At 38.7% G+C, this 23,963-nt stretch overlaps 1 protein-coding gene across 1 annotated transcript in view; it reads right to left on the reverse strand.

Moving 5' to 3' along the window:
• The window catches only part of asic4b (acid-sensing (proton-gated) ion channel family member 4b), a 59,430-nt gene extending 55,300 nt beyond the window's left edge, over nucleotides 1-4,130 (reverse strand). The window contains exon 1 of the mRNA XM_083524125.1: nucleotides 3,088-4,130. Coding sequence (XP_083380251.1) covers nucleotides 3,088-3,666 — 579 coding nt within the window. The 5' untranslated portion in view covers nucleotides 3,667-4,130. The remainder of the gene's footprint in view (nucleotides 1-3,087) is intronic.
• Nucleotides 4,131-23,963: the final 19,833 nt, after the last annotated feature.

Here is a 23,963-nt window from a genome sequence, read left to right on the forward strand (position 1 = left end):
TATTTACTCACTCAAGAGCGGCCACCAAGCATGTCGGAGAAAGAGATCGGTAATAGAGAGAGAGAGATTAGAGGGACTGAAACAAACCTCTCTGTTTATATCCACACATCCGTGCAACAGATGGAAGTGGTTTGAGATCCAGTCTTGCATGAGGCTTTGTTATCATATTCACTACAAACATATGAAACAAGCACACACATGCAAACAGACACACACACACACACACACACACACAGACACACACACAAAATGCACTAATCTGAGATGAGTGTGTCCCTAATCTCACTCTCACTCTGTTATATCCTTTAGGCGAAGCATTTTAGCTCATGTTACTCCCGAAGCGCCACAATACAAGCTACTATCTCTGCTACTGTAATTAGATTGTTTAATCGAAAACCACAAGGCAATCGGGAAAAATTCACGTTTTAAAGAGAAAATAGAAAGAGTCGTCCTCTGCCTGTTCGAAGGTCTTCGCATTCTGATCGTGTTCGAACAACTCTAATCCTGTTCGATATGTTCGGCAGGATTTCGCGAATAACAAGACAATCCAGAGACAATATGTCACACACATGGTTTCATGGAGTGCAGCCGAATTGAACCTCACATCCAAACAAGCGAGGAATAACAAAAAAAAAAACAAGCAATAATCCTGTGAGAGGATGGAAGAATAAGAGGTGAGGAAGGACTATAACACACACACACACACACACCATATATGCACCCAGACATTTACATTGTATTGTGGTGTTTTTTCTGAAAGGTAGAACGTAGACACACTCAGGGTAATTAACATTTTAGGATTCGAGCATTATGCTTTGTTAAACTTAAGCTGTAAAAATCATTTGAGTTCCACGGCATTAAGACGTTGTACGGAAGTGGACAGTGATGTCACACCGCTTATTTACTTAGAGCTCATTTATTTACGATCAGTGTAATGTGAAGTGTATTAAGGATAAAAAGGATTCTCATCCAGGATGTATTCCTGCAGATGTTGAGGAATTTATATAACATAAAGTGCACTGGAAATAAATAAAAAAATAAAAAGTAAACTGTAGGCAAACTGACCTCAACCGAATCTTAAATAAAGCTCCAAAACCTAAAATAAACAGTGGCAACTGGGTGTATATTGAAACAAACACCCACTATTAAAACACCCACTTAGACCACAAGCCTCAGTGGATACTAGTAGTTGAAATATTTATGTAAGATTTTCGAAGCTTAATTTCTCAAATTAAAGACTTTTTTCACAGCACACTGTAGGTATTCCAAAGGCTGTGCAGAGACATGGTCTGACGTGCATTTCTCCTCTAAGCTGATTTGGTTAATGCAAGAATCATGTCTTCTGTCCATCTCCTGCATATTTAATTTGTTCTGTGGCCAAAATAACATTCCTCGTCAGGAGAGACAAACCGTAATGTAACAGAAAGAGCAAGAGACAGAGGTAGGCGATGAAGAGTTCAGAAGAGGATAGAAGACAGAAGCAGCACTGGTAATGTAATGAAAATTTCAGAACAACCGGACAAAAACCACTGCAAGGTGACATGAATAAAACTGATTTTCTTGTTACAATGCCACCTGTAAAGGTTTGGGGTATATTAGGCAGCAAGAAAATAATCAGTTCTTGAAGTTAATGTGTTGGATGCAGAAAAAATGGGCAAGTGTAAGGATGTGAGTATCTTTGAAAAAGAGCTAGACAACTGGGTCATATCATAGTATGCAGTAGTAGCACCTGTACAAATGCAAAAGGAAGGCCCAATAGTTAACTGGCAAAGGGTCATGGGTGCTCAATTGACATCTGGACTGCCTGATTTGATCCTACAGAAGAGCTACTGTAGCACAAATTATTCTATTTAATTCAGTTCTATTTATATTTTTCTAGCATTTTTAACAATGGACATTGGCCCAAAGCGGGTTTACATAATTAAATAGACTGCGAACATGCGTTTTCGTGTCATAAATAAGTCCCTATAAGTTTATCCCTATAGCTGAAAGGTTAATGCTGGATATAACATAATGTTGTCAGAATGCACAGTGCATTACAGCCACAATTTCATAGCTATAGACTGGTCACAGCACCCAGGTTGAACCTGTCAACCAAAGAGCAATAAAAAAAACATGGCCTGGTCTGAAAAATAGCATTTCTCTTTTACATGATGTGGATTGGTGGGTTTCTGCACGTTGTTTACCTATAAAAGAGATAGCATCTGGAAGCATAATAGGTACATGGCAACATTACGCCTTTATGGGAGTGGCCTCTTTTGCAAAATTATGCTTCCTGGCACAAAAAAAAGTGTTCAGAAATGGTTTAAACAACAAAGAATTCAGGTACCAAAGGGCACCTACAGTATAGGTGTACTCAGTGTGGACCCCATGCCTCAACAAACTAAAACTGTGTTGGTTGCACAAAAGGACCTACACATTATAATGCATATGGATTTAATGTTGTGGCTGATCTGTTTATATTTCTATAAATGATTTTTTTTACTATGAGCAATATTACAATACCAAGCAGAAAAGGAGAAATAGAACAGAGTTTAGACCAAAATAGAAACATTTTTAAATCAACCTCTCAGTTTTACAGTTTAGCAGTAAAATATATATCTTGTTCAAATTATAAACCACAATTATGTCAAGATTAAAAAAAAATATATATATTTGTATTATATTCAGCAGCCACATAGCTTTTACACAAGATGTTTTGATCAGTCACACTTATATACACATATTATTGAGGATTCATGTCTGGCCATTCGGCAAAAGGTTTTTCAAAGCTATCTGAGAGCAAAAACAAGATGTCAAACACAATATCTCTGAAATAGGTGCATTAGACTGCAAATCCAAAAAAATGCATATAGTGCATATGAAACGAGAAACTATACAATATGTTTGGACAGAGTTCATCAACAGGGGGTGTTATGACATTCAAATGGCTGTCAGTTAAAAAGGTTTGGAGGTTAACATTGTTGCTCAACTAAAAAAAAAACCTTAGCTTTAATGTTCGAAAACCAATAAAGACCCAACAAGAAAATCCAATGAGCAAATGCGATTAACTACTTGGCATAGCCAATCGGAGGGTGTCATACTCACCACTCTGAAGTCATTCACTGAGCAGTTTTGTCCGCTAAAGTTGCAGCTCTTCAGCATATCATCAATCTGGTGGCCAGTACGCTGAAAGATGTCCAGCATATCCGGAGGTGGGTACTGCAGCTCACCTGGTCGGTGGCCACCACGGCTTTTTGGCGGCAGCCCGGTCAGGTTGGCGAGGTGGTAGATGTCAGCGTCAGTGAGTGCAGAGAAGCGGAAGCGGTTGACATTGCACAGCGTGATGGCGGGAAAGGTAAGCTCACGCCGGCTTTCCTCACTCAGTGCCGCCACATGTGGGTGCTCCAGGTAGGTACCTGTGCTCCAAGATGCTTGATATAAGAAGAGCATCAATGATGCCAGCAGAGCCAGTGCCCATACTGTCCGCCTAATGCTTGCTCGGCCTGATCCTGATGACCCCAACACCTGGGCGAGGCCATGCAGAGATGAAGAGCTAGCAAAAGCAGCCAGGTCAGCCATACCTGCTCCGTTGTCCATTGGGTTGCCACCACCTCCTTTAGGTGGGGCCGATTTGGCCTCATCTCCTTCAGCGAACTTGATTTTGCACACAAACTCGATGGGCATGTGGGCCGCCAGGACTGCAACACTTCCCGTGGACCTGAGTCTTGCTTCTCAGCCTTACTCTTCGAGTTTTCCAGAGTTCACTTTTCTTTTTACTTTTCAGTGCTTGCAGACTTTTTTCTTGACTGTTTTTATTCCCACTGCCTGCCCCCGCTTCCCTACACAAATCCTGTCTCTTTTAACACTTTCTCATTCTCTGCGCTTTCTTTTCCTCCATCCTTTGTGTTTATTCTGGTCTTCTGTTACCTTTGCGAACTCTAAATGAAGCTGTGGTTCCTCAAACTCCAGAAAAGAAGCAGCGCAAAAGTCTTCCAGTGAAGGTAGTGAGAGAGCGAGGAGAAAGGAAAGAGTAGAGGCTCAGTGCTGTATGCTCCAGAGTGCGAGTGAGACGCTGCCTTGCTTGTCAACTCAGCTCCACATCTCTCTCTCTCTCTCTCTCTCTCTCTCTTTCTCTCTCTCTCTTCGACTCCTCTCTGCCTCTGACGTAGCTGCTGCCCAAAGTCCTCTCACACATATTTTCACTGCGAGGGAGAGAGAGTGAAAAAAACAGAGAAAGAAACAGAGAGAGAGAGAGAGAGACAGTATGGTAACTAGCCATGCACTCTAAGCTTTGCAGACCAGTGCAAAGTACAGAACTCGTTTGGAAAGGACCGGATACAGGGAAGAGAAAAGGGAGGGGAGAAAGGTGCAGGCAAGAAAAACCAGAAAGTAGAGAAAAGGAAAGGCATTTAATAGCACATGATGAGAGAAGGCTGTGATTACTTCTTCCTCTGTGTCGGAAACCTCATCCACATGCAGTGAGGTTTGTATTTCCCAGTGACAGGTTATTACATTCACTTAAAGAGATTTCTCAATCATATTTCACACATACACATAGCCCAACAATAACACCCCCCCCTCCATCTCCCCCATTGTAGCAGCGCTCTGAGTGTTGGTAAGAAGGTGCATGTGTGTGTCATGTTTATGTACATTCCAGAATATGTGTTCTGCTCATGTATATGTGCGACAAAGGAAATTTGTCCCATTTGTGCTTAAAACTTAAATTGTATGTATTAATAATACTTAAATGTGATTGCATGAGCGTGCGTGCGTGCGTGCGTGCGTGCGTGTGTGTGTGTGTGTGTGTGTGTGTCTTTGCTTGCCTGCCTGTGTATATTAACACAATGACAATTGTCTAACTACTGTGAGTTATGCTGCATGTGAATGTGTGTGTGTGTGTGTGTGTGTGTGAGAGAGAGAGAGAAAGGCTCAGGGAGAGACTAATGGTGTACGTAATGAAGACTGAGAGAAGTGTAACGAGCAAGGGGTGACTGCTGATGATCAATCTCCCTCTCAGGCAGAGACTGACAGTCTATTGATCAGACAGACGGGTGAACGAGTGATTATGGAGGAGTGTGACCCGCCAGCTCTGTCGGTATAAATACACACATACATACATACACAAATACACCCCATCATCAGTACCATACATTTATTTTTTAGCATTTTTAATTTAAAAGACTTAATCGAATTAACGAAAAACTCTGCTACTTCTGCTGCAACCTGAAGCTTTATTTGCTATGAATAACTGAATTATTTTATGCCAATACTGTATATCTATAGCTCAAAAAGAGAAAGAGAGAGAGAGAGAGAGAGAGAGAGAGAGAGAGAGAGAGAGAGAGAGAGAGAGATGTCAAGTCATGCTATTTCGTCACTGTCTGAAAATAATATGTTGGGTTACAAGAAAATCACAGCAGGTTCCTTTAGTGCCTTCAGGTGATACAGTTTTAACATTACACAAAACCCCGTTCTGAAAACAAAATGAGCACTTGAGGCATGAGTGCTCTTTTCTTCAGTTCAATGCAGCAATATAGGCCACTTTCCAGCCACTTTTGTAACAAAATGTTTATTCTTTCTCCATGCTTTTTTAACAACAACAACGGAAAAAAAAATTTCCTACACATTTTTCAATGTTTTTTCACCTTTTTGGCCACCAAACTGCTCAAAAAGCATCTGAGCGTGTTCTCAGTCACATAGACCAAAGACACTTTTAATATTTATCAAGACATCCAAGAGTTCCAGAAGCGCAGTCTGTCTTCTGCCTGTACTGCAGGGTGTGTAGCGTCGTGTACCGTGGTGAAGTCGAGCGCGTTAGCATGCAACAAAAGGCCTGCCATGCAGAGGGAATCTTTGAGTTTCGCCGACATTCTCATGAATTATTAAACTCCCCTCAGGTAATGACACTGCCAGACATACACACACACATATATACACACACCAAGGTTGAGAAAGATTTGATATGAAACTAAGTGCTGCGTGATTTCTCCTCCTCCACCGAGTTGCCGCAACGTAGTTTCCCTCATGGCTCAGGAGTGACAGGCTAATTGGGCTGCTCTTGACCAAGCGCTTTGAGGCCTGAGGCGCCATGTTGGACTGCAGCTACTCTCTTACGACAACCATTATGATTCCAAAATCGCTCTTAATTGAATAATGGATCACCAGAGTGGATCCCCAATACATGAGGTGGCACTTTGCAGTGTGCGGCAATATACACTCATGAAAACAACCTGCATTTATCCAGTCAGACATCAGTGTAATGCATGGAATCATGCGGATACTGGTCAAGAGCTTCAGTTTAATGTTGAGTTCCTAAATCTGGAGAGAGAGAGAAAAATACATTTCAGCAGTGACATGGTTGTTGGTGCCAGACAGGTTACTCTGAGTATTTCAGGATATTTTCAGTAACAAAAAAAAAAACCTCTGTGGAGCCTTCTTTATGAGAGAGGTCAGAAAAGCTCTTCCACAAAAACTTAAATATCCACTCTTTACATCTCTGGTGAGCAGAAAAGCATCTCAGCTCTGTTGTTAAGCTTGGTAACGTGAGTTACTGTAGCTTTTCAGGAGTCAGACTATTCTCCTCTCGAACTTTCTCATCCATTAAGCATTTTTCCCCAAGAACTAATCTTTATGAACATTACATTAAGCTCTTGGCATGTAAATAGTCCATAAGTGCTATATAAATACTGCACCAATTTTCACTACAGTACATTGCACACAGAGGACATTAGTCCATATCAACCTACAGTATATAAGAGGCAAGGGAGCTGCAAAGAATTGATGGAAATAAGACACATCCAAAGCTTTCATATTTTCAAATACCAAAAACACAAGTATTCATTTTAAATGGCTCTTTCTTGGATAGTGAGAGGCTGTAATCACACTACTCTACACTATTTATGTGTAGAAGCCTGCTATTTTACTGAAGCTCACTGAAATGTGTACATACTTTCTGTACCAGTTAGAATTTTGCCTATATAACTCCAACAAAATGTGCAAGATAAAAACAAGGTGATTTATACCACCAGTGTGTATTGCTTAGATATATATGGATTGATATGGATAGAAGTTAGTGATTGATTATCTATAACAACTGAACTGGCAAATAAGGCAAATAACATGACTATATTAATGAGCTTGTTCTAATGCGTGTATATATTATATTTGAGTTTTTTTAATTATTATCATAATGTTTTTACCAGTGCTTTTGTGATCTACTCAATAACTGTTGCACATATTCACATTGTTTATTTATGGTATATGTTTTATATATTTAAATTGCATTTTGCACAGTGATACTAAGCAATCTATCTATCTATCTATCTATCTATCTATCTATCTATCTATCTATCTATCTATCTATCTATCTATCTATCTATCTATCTATCTATCTATCTATCTATCTATCTATCTATCTATCTATCTATCTATCTATCTATCTGTCTGTCTGTATTTTGTCCACAGGGTCATTACATTGTAGCAATCTAAAGTAAAGCTCTAACTCTAAGTTGTTGTTTGTTTTTACAACAAGTCCTCCTTATGGACGGATTTCCAGCTTCTCATCAAGCTGAATTTTTTTTTGTCTTATTCTAAAAACTGAGAAGAAACAAAGAAAGAAGCTGGTGAGGGAACGACTCTTTACAGTCACCATGACAATATAATATTGATAACAGCACCAACCCTTTTTTCATACAAACCTTTCACAACATTAAGTATAAATATGTACAAATGAAATGTATGATTTTTGTTCGGTGTATAAATCGAAAATAAAATGTTCAGGACACCTTGCTGTGTTTGAAGGCTCCCCAAATAGTGTACTCCAGTCGACGACGTGATAGCTCTTGAGTTTAGAATGTTTTTTGTTGTTTTTTTGTCGCACACTGCAGGATTGTGACACTGAAGGTTTTTTGTTATCTAACTCAGTTCATCAAGTCAGTATGCATTTTTAAAACAGTTTTCAACAGTTTCGAGCCCCGCAGTGATATTCTTGATGCTTTTGGATCATAACCCTTACTACAGTGAGTTGTTCTGCAAACGCTTTCATCATTTGACATGCAAAGATGAGGGCGAGATGGAGAGCAGAGACGAGCTGTCGAGCGAGGGGAGAGTAGGTGACGGAAACAGAGAGCACTCTCGTGTCTGCTGTGAGGATACCGATCGTTTGTGTGCGTGAAAATGCAGGCACACGGAGACATGCGTGTGCACACACACATTCGGTCAGACAGAAATGCTTTGGTTTAGACAATGTTTTTTTCTCAAATGCTTTGAATAAAAATGGTGAAAGCAATACAAAAGCACAAGAATCCTAACAAGGATTGTTTGCGGTTCTGACTTTGCTTAGCTTCCGTGACCCATGCTGCTGGTGGCACTTTCTGATACAGAGGCTGCGCTACATTAACAAAGACATAAATATACTTTCAGAGGACAGAGGGAATATAAAATGTTCTAATTGGGTATGAGAAATGCAAACTGGATAATTGGATCGGAGAAAAACAAATATAGAAATATAAATAAATAAATAAAAAAGCCACAAATAAAGAGAACCGAACTTTACTTAGTGTTTGTTAACCACAGAGGGAAAAAGAAACATCTAATACCGTGCTGTATATTGGGAAGCATTATTGTCTCATCCTTCACTACTCTTTTGTTCTCTAATGAATACTGATTTACAAGGCCAGATATCGTACAAAGCGTTTCATACCAAAGAGTTTCATGCTCATAATTGAGACATTTTGCAATTAAGAATTAGGCTTTATATGTGTCCAGAGAAAAAATTCCCTGGCTGTTTTTGGGACACAGTAAGACCTTTTTTTGACTTAGCAAAAAAACAAAAACCCAATTTATCTCGCTTATATGTTTGCAGTTGTACTGAATCTCCTAATTAACTGAACAGCAAGGGAAGAGAGAGGGGGGGGGGGGAATAATCATGGCAAATCAACAAGTGTTCTTTCTCAACAAATAGCTTTAACACATCAGACTGCCAGGTGGATGCAGTCCATCTGTCTCCAGCAGGATCAAACGCCAGTCAATGCGCTTTTATGCCTAAGCTAGGTGCACAAGGTTTATTAGCCCGGCGCCTCTCCGAAATAGAGGTGTTTCATATTTATGCAAATGGTTTCTGTTTATCGGCCCGCCTCAGGCGCCCGGGTCTTTAATGAGATGGTGAATGCCATTGTTGATGCTTGCAATGAGGGAAAAAAATTATAAAAAGGGAGGGGTTGCGTGTGTGTGGGGGGAGAGAAAAATATGAATACATTAACTCAGAAATCAACAATCACCATGCGGCCCGATTTTAGCTGCAGGCGTGCTGTTCGTCTTTTATGCCAAAGAGTGAAAACTCTATCTGAAGTATGATAGTGTGTTTGATGCTCAAATTGAGACATTATTTTTGTGCTATCCCTGTTTTTCCCCTGCCGAATCAATCGGATTGTTCGTGGCAACAACAATTTGTAAACTCAGTGAATTGTAATTAAACAAGCCTTTGTCCTTAAGTTGCTGTTTAATAAGGCAATCGTTACACACATTAGATACATTACATTAGATGTCTAGTCAGGAAGACTACTGATCATGGAATTAAAGCACCATACTATATAACAACAATCATTGCCTATAGACACTGCATATTCAACCTGTATCCAAACTGTCAAAAGGGCATCTTACTGTGTATCTCTATTGACATACTCTCAAAAAGAAAATCAGTGGCATCTCCCATCCATCACCAGCAATCGAGTCAACAATATGGATAGAATCTTTTTTGCCCAGTAGCTCAATACTCATACTTTTAAAAGACAGCTTGTATATAGAGCAAGTTTTATTTAATAGATATGTCATTTTTATTAATAGCAATTATTTTTATGGCTGTTGGAGATAGATGGGGTGGTTTAAATATTTACTGATCACCTTGGATTTCAACAAACAACAATCTCTGAAGTTTACAGAATGGTGCAGAAAACTAAAAACATTTGTGTAGCAGCAGATGCCAATGGAGAAACTTTAAAACTTTGAATTTTAGTCTCATAATTTCAGTGTTTTTGAGGTGTTATTTTGCTCACCAAAGTTGTAAAGAGTTGTTATTGAAAATACATATCTGTCCTCTCTGCTCTAAACAGTTTTCTTATTAAGGGATATCCTTCTCCTAGACTAATTGCACAAACTCTAGAGATTGTTTCTCAAACTTTACAAGCCATGTTCAAAATCAATGAGAACACATTTTCTCCATTCTGATGTTTGAACTATACATTACCTTGATGGCTGATTGATATAATGAAATTTTTAATGTTCTTAATAAACTGTATATCAAAGGTGTATATCAAAAATAATTACTGCAGTTGATTAAAATGCTTGGAATAAACATAAATGGGTTAACCTGCCAGATTTGAGCCTAGTGTATGACTTTGTTGAGATCTTTACAGGAGACATATGTGAAATAAATGCACGTTTTTGTTTCAGCAGAAAAAACTCTTAAGATTCTCTTTTTATTTCCGTTCTCTTTTCTCGTTGCTGTCTTGAAAAAACTACAGACATCATAAGAAGATATCTTTTTAAGATTTATTTTCCCCACTAGGGAAGATTCATATTTCACTGTATGTGAGAACATTTCTACCATTGGGTGCTGTGTATCTCAGTTCATCAGAAAGGTGGGGTGCACATTATATACAATATATATATATATATATATGTATATATATATATACACATATATATATATATATATATATATATATATATATATATATATATATATATATATATATATATATATATATATATATATATATATATATATACAGTGAGGAAAATAAGTATTTGAACACCCTGCTATTTTGCAAGTTCTCCCACTTAGAAATCATGGAGGGGTCTGAAATTGTCATCGTAGGAGCATGTCCACTGTGAGAGACATAATCTAAAAAAAAAAATCCAGAAATCACAATGTATGATTTTTAAACTATTTATTTGTATGATACAGCTGCAAATAAGTATTTGAACACCTGAGAAAGTCAATGTTAATATTTGGTACAGTAGCCTTTGTTTGAGGTCAAACGTTTCCTGTAGTTTTTCACCAGGTTTGCACACACTGCAGGAGGGATTTTGGCCCACTCCTCCACACAGATCTTCTCTAGATCAGTCAGGTTTCTGGCCTGTCGCTGAGAAACACGGAGTTTGAGCTCCCTCCAAGGATTCTCTATTGGGTTTAGGTCTGGAGACTGGCTAGGCCACGCCAGAACCTTGATATGCTTCTTACAGAGCCACTCCTTGGTTATCCTGGCTGTGTGCTTCGGGTCATTGTCATGTTGGAAGACCCAGCCTTGACCCATCTTCAATGTTCTAACTGAGGGAAGGAGGTTGTTCCCCAAAATCTCGCAATACATGGCCCTGGTCATCCTCTCCTTAATACAGTGCAGTCGCCCTGTCCTATGTGCAGAAAAACACCCCCAAAGCATGATGCTACCACCCCCATGCTTCACAGTAGGGATGGTGTTCTTGGGATGGTACTCATCATTCTTCTTCCTCTAAACACGTTTAGTGAAATTATGACCCAAAAGTTCTATTTTGGTCGCATCTGACCACATGACTTTCTCCCATGACTCCTCTGGATCATCCAAATGGTCATTGGCAAACTTAAGACGTGCCTGGACATGTGCTGGTTTAAGCAGGGGAACCTTCTTTGCCATGCATAATTTCAAACCATGACGTCTTAGTGTATTACCAACAGTAACCTTGGAAACGGTGGTCCCAGCTCTTTTCAGGTCATTGACCAGCTCCTCCCGTGTAGTTCTGGGCTGATTTCTTACCTTCCTTAGGACCAATGAGACCCCACAAGGTGAGATCTTGCATGGAGCCCCAGTCCGAGGGAAATTGACAGTCATGTTTAGCTTCTTCCATTTTCTAATGATTGCTCCAACAGTGGACCTTTTTTCACCAAGCTGCTTGGCAATTTCCCCGTAGCCCTTTCCAGCCTTGTGGAGGTGTACAATTTTGTCTCTAGTGTCTTTGGACAGCTCTTTGGTCTTGGCCATGTTAGTAGTTGGATTCTTACTGATTGTATGGGGTGGACAGGTGTCTTTATGCAGCTAACGACCTCAAACAGGTGCATCTAATTTAGGATAATAAATGTAGTGGAGGTGGACATTTTAAAGGCAGACTAACAGGTCTTTGAGGGTCAGAATTCTAGCTGATAGACAGGTGTTCAAATGCTTATTTGCAGCTGTATCATACAAATAAATAGTTTAAAAATCATATATTGTGATTTCTGGATTTTTCTTTTTTAGATTATGTCCCTCACAGTGGACATGCACCTACGATGACAATTTCAGACCCCTCCATGATTTCTTAGTGGGAGAACTTGCAAAATAGCAGGGTGTTCAAATACTTATTTTCCTCACTGTATATATATATATATATATACACATATATATATATATATATATATATATATATATATATATATATATATATATATATATATGTATATATATATATATATATATATATATATTTTTTTTTTTTTTTGTTTTTTTGTTTGTTTGGTTTTTTTTGTTGTCTTTTTATGAGGCAAGGTAACGGTGGAGGAGATGAGAATCATGACATATTCTCTCAGATTCTCGGTTAGATGAAGTGCTTTTGTTTCACGTTTGGTAGGTGGTCCTGGTCCTGCATGTTTTTTTCCATCAATTCAGTTGTGAGAGGTAGAGGCGGAGAGATTGTTGTTTTACTTCAGACTGAGTCGAGGATGAAATTGCCCTGCTATTATGGCTACCAGGAGACTTGTCTTGAAATACTCTGTGCTGACCTAAGTTGCACAGCTACCAAGAGAAAACTGCAGAATGTTGTGATCGTGAAAATATTTGCGTATTCAACTATTTGTAAAGGGCCCAAGGAGGCACTGTCCTATATTCAAGTATATTACATAATAACTTCTTTCTATTTACTTCCTTATCTGCTTTCTCTGTGATCTGGATTTGGTTGATGGTGTGTAACCTTGGCATGCTGTTTGCTAGAAAACAGAATTTCACCATCTGATATTTTATACAAAGTCTGAACCGTGTGCTTCTTTTCATAATTATAATAGAACAATATGTACATAAACATCATGCACACTACTCATGCAAGTTTCTAATGTTTCATGAATTTTCTTAATGCAAGTGCTAATGTTTCAAACCTCTCCGTTATATCCGAAAGAATCGTTAATACCCTTTATATGATAAAAATTCTAAAAATACCCGGAAAGCATTTCAAAGTAAACACTGTACTTGACTTTAGAAAAAAAAAAAAAGAGGAGAGGCCATGTGGCAGGGGAACTCCATGACAGTTTGGCTTCAGTTTTTCCTTTTGCATGATATAATTCTTAAACGATTCCAAACATAATCAGTGTAAAAGTTTTGCCTTTTAAAATGTATAGTTTGACTCATCTTTTAATGAATACAACATAACTTAGTTCGAGACTCCCGTGTGGATCAGGAGCCATTAGGTTCAATGAGTTAATTATGAAGGAATTGTACAAGGCACAAGTAAGTTTCAAGACAGCAGAAAAAGCAAAGAAAGGGTGAAAAGGGTTTCAAATACAATGTTTTTTAAATTATCAAGTCTTCAGCAGACCAAAAGGGTTCAATATATCTGAATCCTCTATAGAAGTTACAGTGAATACACTGAGTACAGTCCTCAGCTTCTCAGTCCTCGACATCCACTGCATCAACTAAAAAGTCAGCATCCTTGCCATAAAAATGATCATCAATGTAAATGTAAAATAAAATCAACACAGTTTAGGCTTAACCACAAGGGTAAGCCTAAACTGTGTTGATTTTATTTTACATTTACATTGATGATTTTCACAACAATTGCCCAGCCAAATATATTTAATGTTTGGGAAAGCCTTCTCAGGAGCCTATTCTTAGAAGAGAATAACAGCACTGAGGTGCTTCTTGTCAAATCTGATATGATTGGGGTTATACCTCAGGTTCATAGCAGCATTCTCACATTCCTTTTTAACTGTTATCACATTGAGTTATGCACATAAATACTGAAAATCAGGTTCACAAGGTTGTCTATCAACAATAACTTGATCCTTGCTAATAAAAACATCTTCATCCATGTTAAATTATCAAATTTTACACTGTCCCATTGAAGATTGATTATTGACTCAGTTTTTTTTTTTCAGTTGTTTTGGAGCATTTCTTAATATTTGGAGCATCCTTAATATTTGCAAACCAGTAAGTGCAATCTCAAAACAATGTGTGCAAACAGCACAACACATTGGATTTCTTGCAAAAGCCCAAACTGCTCTCAAAAGTTTTAGTTCATCTCTCAAAAGTAAGTATTTGCGTCAAATAAATGATGTACAAAAGCATTTGCAATTTGATCAAAGCAACAAGAAAATGTTCTTATGCTGAGCACACTGACTAAATGATGTGGCGGTTGAACAAGTAGTTTAGAAATTTTCATTTTTGATCTGAGAAACTGAGAAAAACTGTAAGAACATTAATCAATTAGTTCTCTAAAACAGGTCAAAGTTTCATCTTGTGAAACTTCAATTGAAGAGTGTATACAGACAGAGCGGAAAAAAAAGAATGACAAATTCTGAAAATAGATGAACAACTAAGAAACAAAATAAAACTAGTACAGTACAGTAAAAGTGTGTATACTGTCTGGTCTATAAATGTCTATAAATGTCAAACAGAAGGTCAAATGTTTGTGTATTTACCGTCACTGTGATCCAAACCATAGTTTATATCAAGAAATCTTAATGATTTTGTTTGTAAACAATGACAAAGGGATTTTTCATTCTTATGTGAATGAGATGTTCATTGACAGAATTACTGAGAGTTGAACTAAGGATTTGAGAAAAGTACAAAATTTGCTGTGTGTACAAATTGTTTTGAGAAACATACAAACTGGTTTGCAAATATTGCAAATAAGGATGATTCGAAAAATGCTTCAAAGCAGCTGAGAAAAACTGTAAAAATGTAATTTCTTCTTTATGGCATCTATGAATTTCAGCAGCACAATTTTTTTATTTAGTTGCATATAAGATTTATATTGATTGCTAAGAGACCGGACAGGATTTCCACTTTTACTGTACTGTACTAGTGTTCGTTCGTTTCTTGGTTGTTCATCCATTTTTAGAATTCGTAGTTCTGTGTTTTGCTCTGTCTTTATACACTCACTAAATAAAGGTTCACCAGATTAACCTTTGACCTATTTTAGAGAACTAGTTGATTATTGGTTGATCTGATGTCATTCACTCAACTGCATTATTAACATTCAAGATTCATCTGCACAATTCGTTAAATTTGAGATGCCAAATGATGACATGTGGGTTAATCATTTTGCATTCAATGACTTTTTCAATAAACTGATGCCTAGATGTTTTGGGGGTTGACTATTCAGGTGATACCAGTATAATATATTTTGAACAACATAACATAAACAACTGATAATGTAAGAAACAGCAGACAATTGTACACAATCAATTTGCAATTTGATCAAAGCAACGAGAAATGATCTTATTGTACAGACCTGTTGTACCTTACTGTACAAAGAGGCTGTAGGCAAAGTACGGGCTGGATTTCTAAAAGCTGTAGAACATGGTTGATAGCTTGCTTCGGCAAATTGTAGGTACAGTATGCTGTGACACTTCATAGTGCACTGTGATCAATGGCTCTCCTTCACGACGCATTATGCTATTGTTGGAGTAAACAAGCACCTCGGGCCTGAAGAGAAAGACATGGTTTAGAACAAGAGAAATAAATGAGATGCTGCTGGCTGTTACGCTTACATTCACATGGGCGCAATAAAGGAGGGGAAGGTTAGGGCAAATCCTGAACTAAGGCTGGGATTAGATACAATATTCTGTAATACCAGATAACATTAGTAGACGATAGGTTTGAACAGCAATGGTTTTGAATCACAATTCCATGTAAACATTTGGTGGTAGGTATAGTATTATGGTGGTGGATGGGGTAAATTCTGGGTTACAAAAAAAACAAAAAAGGGATAAATATCAGAAGGGATTGTAAATCTTTTGTGTATGGGTTACTGCCATGACAGATACTCACAGCTTCTGTCAGTTCAAACACGCTCTATTTAGAACACGCACCATTCAGACTCAATGTCCCTGACCTCGTGTTGAACAGAACAAATGTGAATTCATTAACTTTTAACATTTATATTCGGTCACCTGGGTGATGATTATTCAGTAATCACAACTGTAACACAGTACAGAACATATGCTTTTATTAACATGATCCATTCTTTAGCATATCAGAAAATCACAGTTTCTTTACATTAATAGCCAAGTGAGTCATACAACCATATAATAATAAGAATTGTTAAGTATCAACTGCTGAGTTTAAATACCTGGGGTCAAGTAATGAAGAATGTGTTAGAGAAGTGGAGAAAAGAAAAGAGTGCAGGCAGGGGCAAAGCGTGGCAAAAATGATTTGCGATAAAAGGGTATTTGCAAGGGTGAAAAAGAAAGTTTATAGGACTTTGCTGAGACCTGCTCTGTTGTATGGTTTAGAGCCAGTGGCATTGGCAAAAAGACAGGAGGTGGAGCTGGAGGTTGCAGAGTTGAAGATGCTGCTATTTTTATTGGGAGTGACGACGATGGACAGGATTAGAAGGGAGGTTTTTTAGCGGGACCGTGAAAGTAGGAGTGGTGAGATGAGATGAGTTTGGTCATGCTCAAAGGAAGGACATGGGGTACAGCATGTCGATAGAAGAATGATGAGGCTGAAGCTGCCAAGCAGGAGGAAAAGAGGAAGGCCAAGGGAGAGGTTTATGGATGTGGTGGGGAAAGACATGCAGGTGGTTTGTTTGAAAGAGGCAGATGTAGAGGACAGAGCGATATGGAGATGAATGGTCTGCTTCGTACTTAGATTGCTGCCCGAATTACGGATAAGCGGGAGAAAATGAATGAATGAATGAATGGTCTGCTTCGAGCAGCTGAAAGAAGTAGATATGTTCCAAAAAAGTATCAACTGTTTCATTTCATTCCCTGCTATTAAATGTACATTGTTTACTCCATGAAGCTCCTTTTAGTGCCTATGGGGAGTTTTTTATAATGAAAATGATATATACTTGGGCTTCCCCAACTATGCTAAATGAAATAAATTGGTGTGAATGAGTGTATGATATGTGCTTCTGGTGCCCTGTGATGGTGCTCTTGGTGTGTGAGACTGCCATCTTTTTTATGTCTTCCTCTCTATTTCCTTTAAATCATTACCATTAGCATTTCTTTATAAAAAAAAAAAAAAAAAAGACAGCTCGAGCTTCAACATGATGCCCTCCCTAATAATTAATGTCCACTGCATTGTCCTTGGGTTACCACTATGAACAAGTATTGCCTTTTCTTTGTACTTGGTCTATTCAGAACCTGCGCTATTCAGACACGATGCCCCCAGCCTCACGTACAAGGTAGAAGTCGAATTCGTATTCAGCATAAATACATAGTTATGCATGCGAGTTTCACCCTCTTATACTCTTGAAAGGTAAAAGTGTAAGTAATGTGAAAAGATTCGTATGGATGCGAGAATTCCTTTTTTGTATGATAAAAGATGAATAAGAGCCTAAAGAGCACATCATGACTACATATACACAGTCATCATTCATTCTCAGCTGCACGAACAGGGTCAGAGTAGGTTACGCCGCAACTGCAAATCCTTGAAACACAAATCCTTTCCCTCCTCCTCCACCATTTAAAGCTGTGTAGACACTTAAGCTGTGTTGTAACATAAACGTGAATCCACAGTGATTAACCGGGTTCTTGATAGCATGTTAAGTGAACACTCCCTGAGCCTGAGATTCTTGATCAGCCCATGATTGACCCTGTTCATTATCCCTCTGCAGGGAATAGCTAAATACATTTATTGAGACTGATTTGAGATCAGCGAATTCCTCTCAATGCAGCGGTGTGTTTCTTTGGCTTCAGGCTCCAGATGAACCTGCCATCCTCCACAGTAATGAGTTTGACACTGGGTTCAGACACACAAATAGGACCTTAGAGGCAATGTTTGCGCAGCTTAGTACTTGTCCACTTCAATATCTTGACTCCGGCTGTAGAGGCAAACACACAAGCATTTATTTTAAATCCGACACCATGCAGGGTGGAAAGAAAAAATAATGCTAAGGTCATGACAACAGGATTTGGCATACGAACGCTAAGAAAACATACTTGCTTCTATTCATAGCTCTATAAAGCTTGATAACCGCTATCGTCGTGTCATTTTTCAAAATGGAAAGTCGGTGTGATCCACCGGCCGGTTGTTGCTATCTTTCATAAGAAGAATGGTATGATGGAGAGTGTAGAGGTGGGAGTGAGAAATAGAAAGATCGGAGGAAGATGTAAGATGTGTGCACTGGGGGTGTTTTTCTTATTCTCTCTAAATTGTCAGCACAAGTTTTACAGTCCTCTCAGCCTGCTTTGCAGCATTGTGTGACATTTGAAAATGGTACCACGTTGTCAGTAATATCAAGAACACGAGAGGATTCATGTGAACTTGTAAGCCTGTTGGCAGAACGGCACTCGTAGCTGGTTAGACTGCCTATAGCAAGATCTTCATTTTTACAATAAGACGTATTGAAAAGGGCTGAATTTAAGAGACATCTTTGTATTCGACTTTTCTCAGAGAGTCAGAACCTAAGCAGACAAGCCTAGGCAGATATTTGCTATGGATATCTAATTCTGTCTTTATCTGCCTTACTAGTTTCATGCTCTATGCACCTATTGGGAGACGGTGTCTGTGTGTTGCCTCATTGACTAATAGAGACCCACACTCTGCACCAAGCCCTGTCCTGACTGCTAAACAGTCACAGAAACAGGGCCTGTATCGATTTTATGTCACAGCGACACCCAAATGTTGCCATGTTATTGGGGCGGTGACTGATGGACGCCCTGAGGTGCCCAGAAGGGCCAGTGATTCCACACACCTGCATGCACATAGACATACACACCTGCTGCTTGGATCATACTGCCATTGTTATTATGATTTGTGTTCTTCTACAGTAGTGAAAAAGACAGGGTTTTTTTTTGTTGAATTGTGGCCGGAGGAAAGGCTATTTAAAGCCTCTGCAAGGACAAACATATGTTAATATGACATTTCACTCCTGCCCTGTCAACGGAATCATTTTTGGCATTTGCAATGAAATGTTAGGCAAACATATCCCTAGACAAACCTATCCATATTAATAAAGCTGGATTCAATTAATTAATCTGCTTGTATTACCTCTCCTCACGGGCTAATTGATCTTTACCCGAAATGATAATTTGATGACACATGATTCAAGTCAATTAAGAGGTCATTAGAGCGCCTTTTTTAATCAGTCATAATCACCCTCCTAAATACAGCCTAGGGCTGATGGCAATCTTCTGCAAATTGATTTAGCAGTCTCGGAAATTAGCTATTGTTTTGATAAGACACACTGAAGACATGATGATTGACCATAATTACCTTAAGGCAATCAGTTTAACAGGTTTTTAACAGGATATGCTGTATATATACTGTATATATACATACGTTTATATATATTTTTTATATATAGTTAAAAGTACTTTAAAAAATGCACTCTTACGTCATTGCTGTTATTGGATATATAGTTGTTATTGCTGTTATGGTACTAAAGTCGGTAAAGACTGGCCTGAATTTCGACTTAACCATATTGAAGGCAAAAGATCATGAATAGCTTCTCAAAATACTTAAATATAACTGCCTCTACCCAGTCACACAGTTTGCTCGTGACTCGACCTCCAGCTCACATCACAAAAAAGGTCTGATTGAGTTAGAGAGAATTACAGGCCAGTTTCAGATGGCCTCCAGGTGTCGAAACGACTAACACAGACTCCAAGAAATTAGGTTTGTGTGCTTGAACACTGTCGCTTACACCCAAACCCCAGATTGTCCCTGCAGGCTATTGCCTCGTCCCGTTTTGCCACCTACGCCGTACTGAACGTTAAAATAAGTAATGATGTGGGAGGAAATAGGATTTAAACTCCTAATCTAATCTCTTGTATTTACAACCCGCAGCAAACACTAAGTGCTTAGTGTCCTGAATGTGTTTTTTTTTTATTTTTATGAGGAAAAGCATTCACAAAATGCACAAAGTTTGATCATACTAAGCACTATCTAAGGAGGCCATCTTATTGTCATTATTTTCTATTCACATTTGTGAAATTACAAACTACCTTCCAGTAACCTCTACCTCATGCTGGCAAAAAAAACGCAATCATTACACAGTAAGCAGTGAATAGCACAACAAAAAGGACTGTTTAATTGGTGATTGTGATTGCAGGGTGATAGAGGCTAAACGCTAGCAGCTAATTATACATCAGGATGGAAAACCCCACTGTGAAAGTGCTGTTTAACAGGAGAAGTTAACAAGAAAACATGGTGCTTCTGTATTATGACTGATAAACACAGTGCCCAGATCAGGGAAAGATTTAGTTAATTAAAAGCTACATGGTTTTAATAGTGGGTATAGAGTTTTAATCATTTGGTTGTAGACTATTGGTTTTTTACATTACTGCCAAGCACAGTAGACTATGCCACATTCAGAAGAGTTGTTTTTTTTTTTTAAATAGCTTCGGGTTCATTATCATTTTTTAATGATAGCCACTGACCTCTTCATTAAACACTGATGGAGTGTAGGCACTGTTTACACACAGCCCTTGAGTGTTTAGGAATATCATTGATCATTTATTGTTAAGATAATGCCCTGTCAGCAGTACTTAGAGCAGACACAGCAAACAACATGCCGCTATGTTCAGTAATCAGGTGATTCCACAAGCCACAGGCAGATACTGTTTGTCAAAGACTTCCTTAGGAATTGAATACCACCACCCAAGTACCACCACTTCCACCTATCTATATGGCCTCTCTATATGTTATATAGGTTAAAGACTAATGAAATTGGTATAGTACACTTGTTAAGAGTTAGATATGTGACAAAAGGAAACTAGTATGATGTTGGATTCTAATGTAGCAGATGTGGAATTCAAAGATAAAGTGCTGTGGGAAAAAACTTGAATATAAAGAGCTGTAACACTGGTTTACAAAGCACACTAAATGCATGGCAGTAAATCGCATCACGAATACAATGACATAATTTCATTGGCTCTTATGGACCTCAAAGCCAACACCCAAAGATTCAATAAGCACCAAAGACTTACATGCGGAACTCTTCTAGGATCTTTGGGAGCCATAAAAAAAGTGCATGGTGAATCCCGGTTGACTCAAATATGAAAGGTAGACTTGGCTTACTGAAATGCCATTGCCACAGGCTCATGACAGCTCTATGCTCCACTTGCTGCTAGAGCATGGGCAGGTCAGTGGTTCACAGGTTTAGGAGGTATTACATGATCTTCTCTCCTTGGTTGTAACTAGCATATGGAACATCAGGCTGCAAGCTTAAGTGCCAACTTCTTCAGCAATTTAAGCTACAGTAGCTTGTCTGTTTAATAGGACCACACAGGCCAGCCTTCACTCCCAACATGCATCAATAAGCCTTGGCCACCCATGACCCTAACACTTGTTCACCACTGTTCCTTTCTTGGAACACTTTTGATGGCCTCTGGGGCTACATAAAACAACATTGAGCTATATCACACAAGATAGAGCTACATAACAGAACACAGAGCTAAGGACCAAAGTAAGTTGTCTGAGCAGCTGGAACCTGACCGCTGCAAACCGGGAACACCCCACAAGAGCTGGAGGTGCTCTGACAGTCGTCTAGCCATTACAATTTAGCCCTCATCAAACTTGCTCACACCCTTATGCTTGCATTTTTTCTGCTTTTAACACATCAGATTTGAGAACAATGTGTACACTTGCTGCCTAATATATCGCACCCACTAACAGGTGCCATGATGAAGAGATAATCAGTGTTATTCACTTACTTGTCATAATGTTACAATGTCATAATGTTGTGCCTGATCCGTGTACATAATAGAGTATGCACCATTTTCTACAAAAGTCGGAATGAAGTCTGAATGAAGTCTGAGCAAACTTCATAAGAATGATTGGAAGTGCTGAAGAATGCTGTCACTGGGTTTGTGAATACATAGTCAATGAAGGGCACACAGATGACCATCCTATAGAGGTGTATGAACAAAGCCAATTGTCTATAATGACAGTCATTTCTAGACAAATAGGTATTTGCACATGGACACCATTTTTATTTATTTATTTTTTCTTAACAAAGGAGAGAAAACCTGCTCTAATTCTACATTTGAGAGACCTTCAGTACATGGTGCCATTCCATATGATGTGCATACTAGATGTGGTCCAAGCATTTAACAAACATGGCTGTCTCATATCCACAGACCTAAACGAAAATATGAACCATTTCTCCACTTGCACATAAACAGTGACATTTTCGTTTCAGAGTTTGCAGTAGCTGTAGCATCCTGGGTGTTCATGAAGTGTGTTGTCACCCTAAAAGTCTTGCCGTGCCAGGTTCTGGGTGCACTTCCCTGTCTAGATGATTTCTCGGCAGCGAGCGACAAGACAGACGGAGCTCCTGATTTCACATCTGGAAGCTCTGGAACTAAAAGTCAATCATGAGGAGAGCCATTTCAGTCGTGCAAAGGCCATGCAGTTCACTGGCATGAAACTGAAAATGAGCAGATGCACACCTTCTGTCTCGGAAAGCTACCTACCTATCAGGCTGTTTTAATCAGACAAAGGATGTGCGGTCTCACAGCAAACCTTTGTCCAGAGATTCACAAGTGTTTCAGCTAATTTAAAACATTAATGGCAGACAGGAAGTCAAGTCAAGTCAAGTCAAGTAGGCCGAATCGAAACAACGTTTCCACAGGACAAAGGTGGTCCATCAAACAACATAAATTAACACCAGTACATTAAAAAACGTTGTGCAAGCAGATTGTCCATTTACAAATCAAAATTAAATACTGTTTAACATTAAAAAAATTTTTTCTTGTTGATTGTGTGTGTGTATCAGTCCAGTTCCTTTATGTTGAGAAGTCTGATGGCTTCTGGAAAGAAACACAGTCAATAATTTTTAAATTATTTCAAAGAAGACAAATTGCTGGGACAGGACAGGGACAGGGGCTCTGGGCCAGGTTATGTTTGCACTTGACTGACCAAATCTAAGACTGAATGCATTTTCTCCTTCTGGCATTATTACAGATTGTACTGCAATTCATCCAACATACTTTGGATTTGATACTGTTGATAGCAATGAACTGATTATGGTTCTACATGTTACTGATGTTCGTAGCAGATCAAAGCACTTCTCAGTTGTAAGGAATGTACCTGCCAATGTCCCCAAAGCAATTTAATGGACCTAGAGTGAGACCTGAATAATGGTGTTTGTCAGTTTGTTGCAGTGAACCTGTACAAGATATGGGTATAAAACGGCGTTCACATAAACCAAGTTTTTTTGCTAGCCATCACTATGGCCAGACATGAAGTCACTGAATTGCATCCATTATGAAATGCCTATGTGATTAACCAGGATTCAAACTTGTCGAAAACGTGTTCAAACCTATCAATCAAACTGCACTTGCAGATGAGATCAGGCCCAAGTTGTTTGTGTCCTCTGAGGAGAACTGCAAATGAGCTCTTTGGTCTTGGTGAGGAAAATAATCATGCAGTAATACTTGCAAGCAGGCCAGTGGTTTAAGTCTAGGTGGGTTTATTACCATTCCTTTATATAGCTTGTATACATCAGAAGAAAATGGTCCTCCTCTAGGACCATAGTGCAGCACATTGGCACAGTACACAGGACTACATTAAGTGCAAAAACAATGCGAATCAATTACAAGTCGACAAAAACAATGGACAATAAAAACACAGGATAGTGTACATTGACCCTACAGAGTAACAGAGAAGTGTTAGGAAACTGTTGTGACAATTGTCTGTAAACCAGTGTATAGTGTAGCAGCAATAAATCTAGCAGCAATAAGAGGCATTGTATTCCATTTGACACAGGCTATAGTTAACTCCTGGGCAGCACTAAGAGGTGTGCGACTA

The sequence above is a fragment of the Silurus aristotelis genome (genome assembly GCF_946808225.1).
Source record: "Silurus aristotelis genome assembly, chromosome: 2".
Taxonomy (NCBI): domain Eukaryota; kingdom Metazoa; phylum Chordata; class Actinopteri; order Siluriformes; family Siluridae; genus Silurus; species Silurus aristotelis.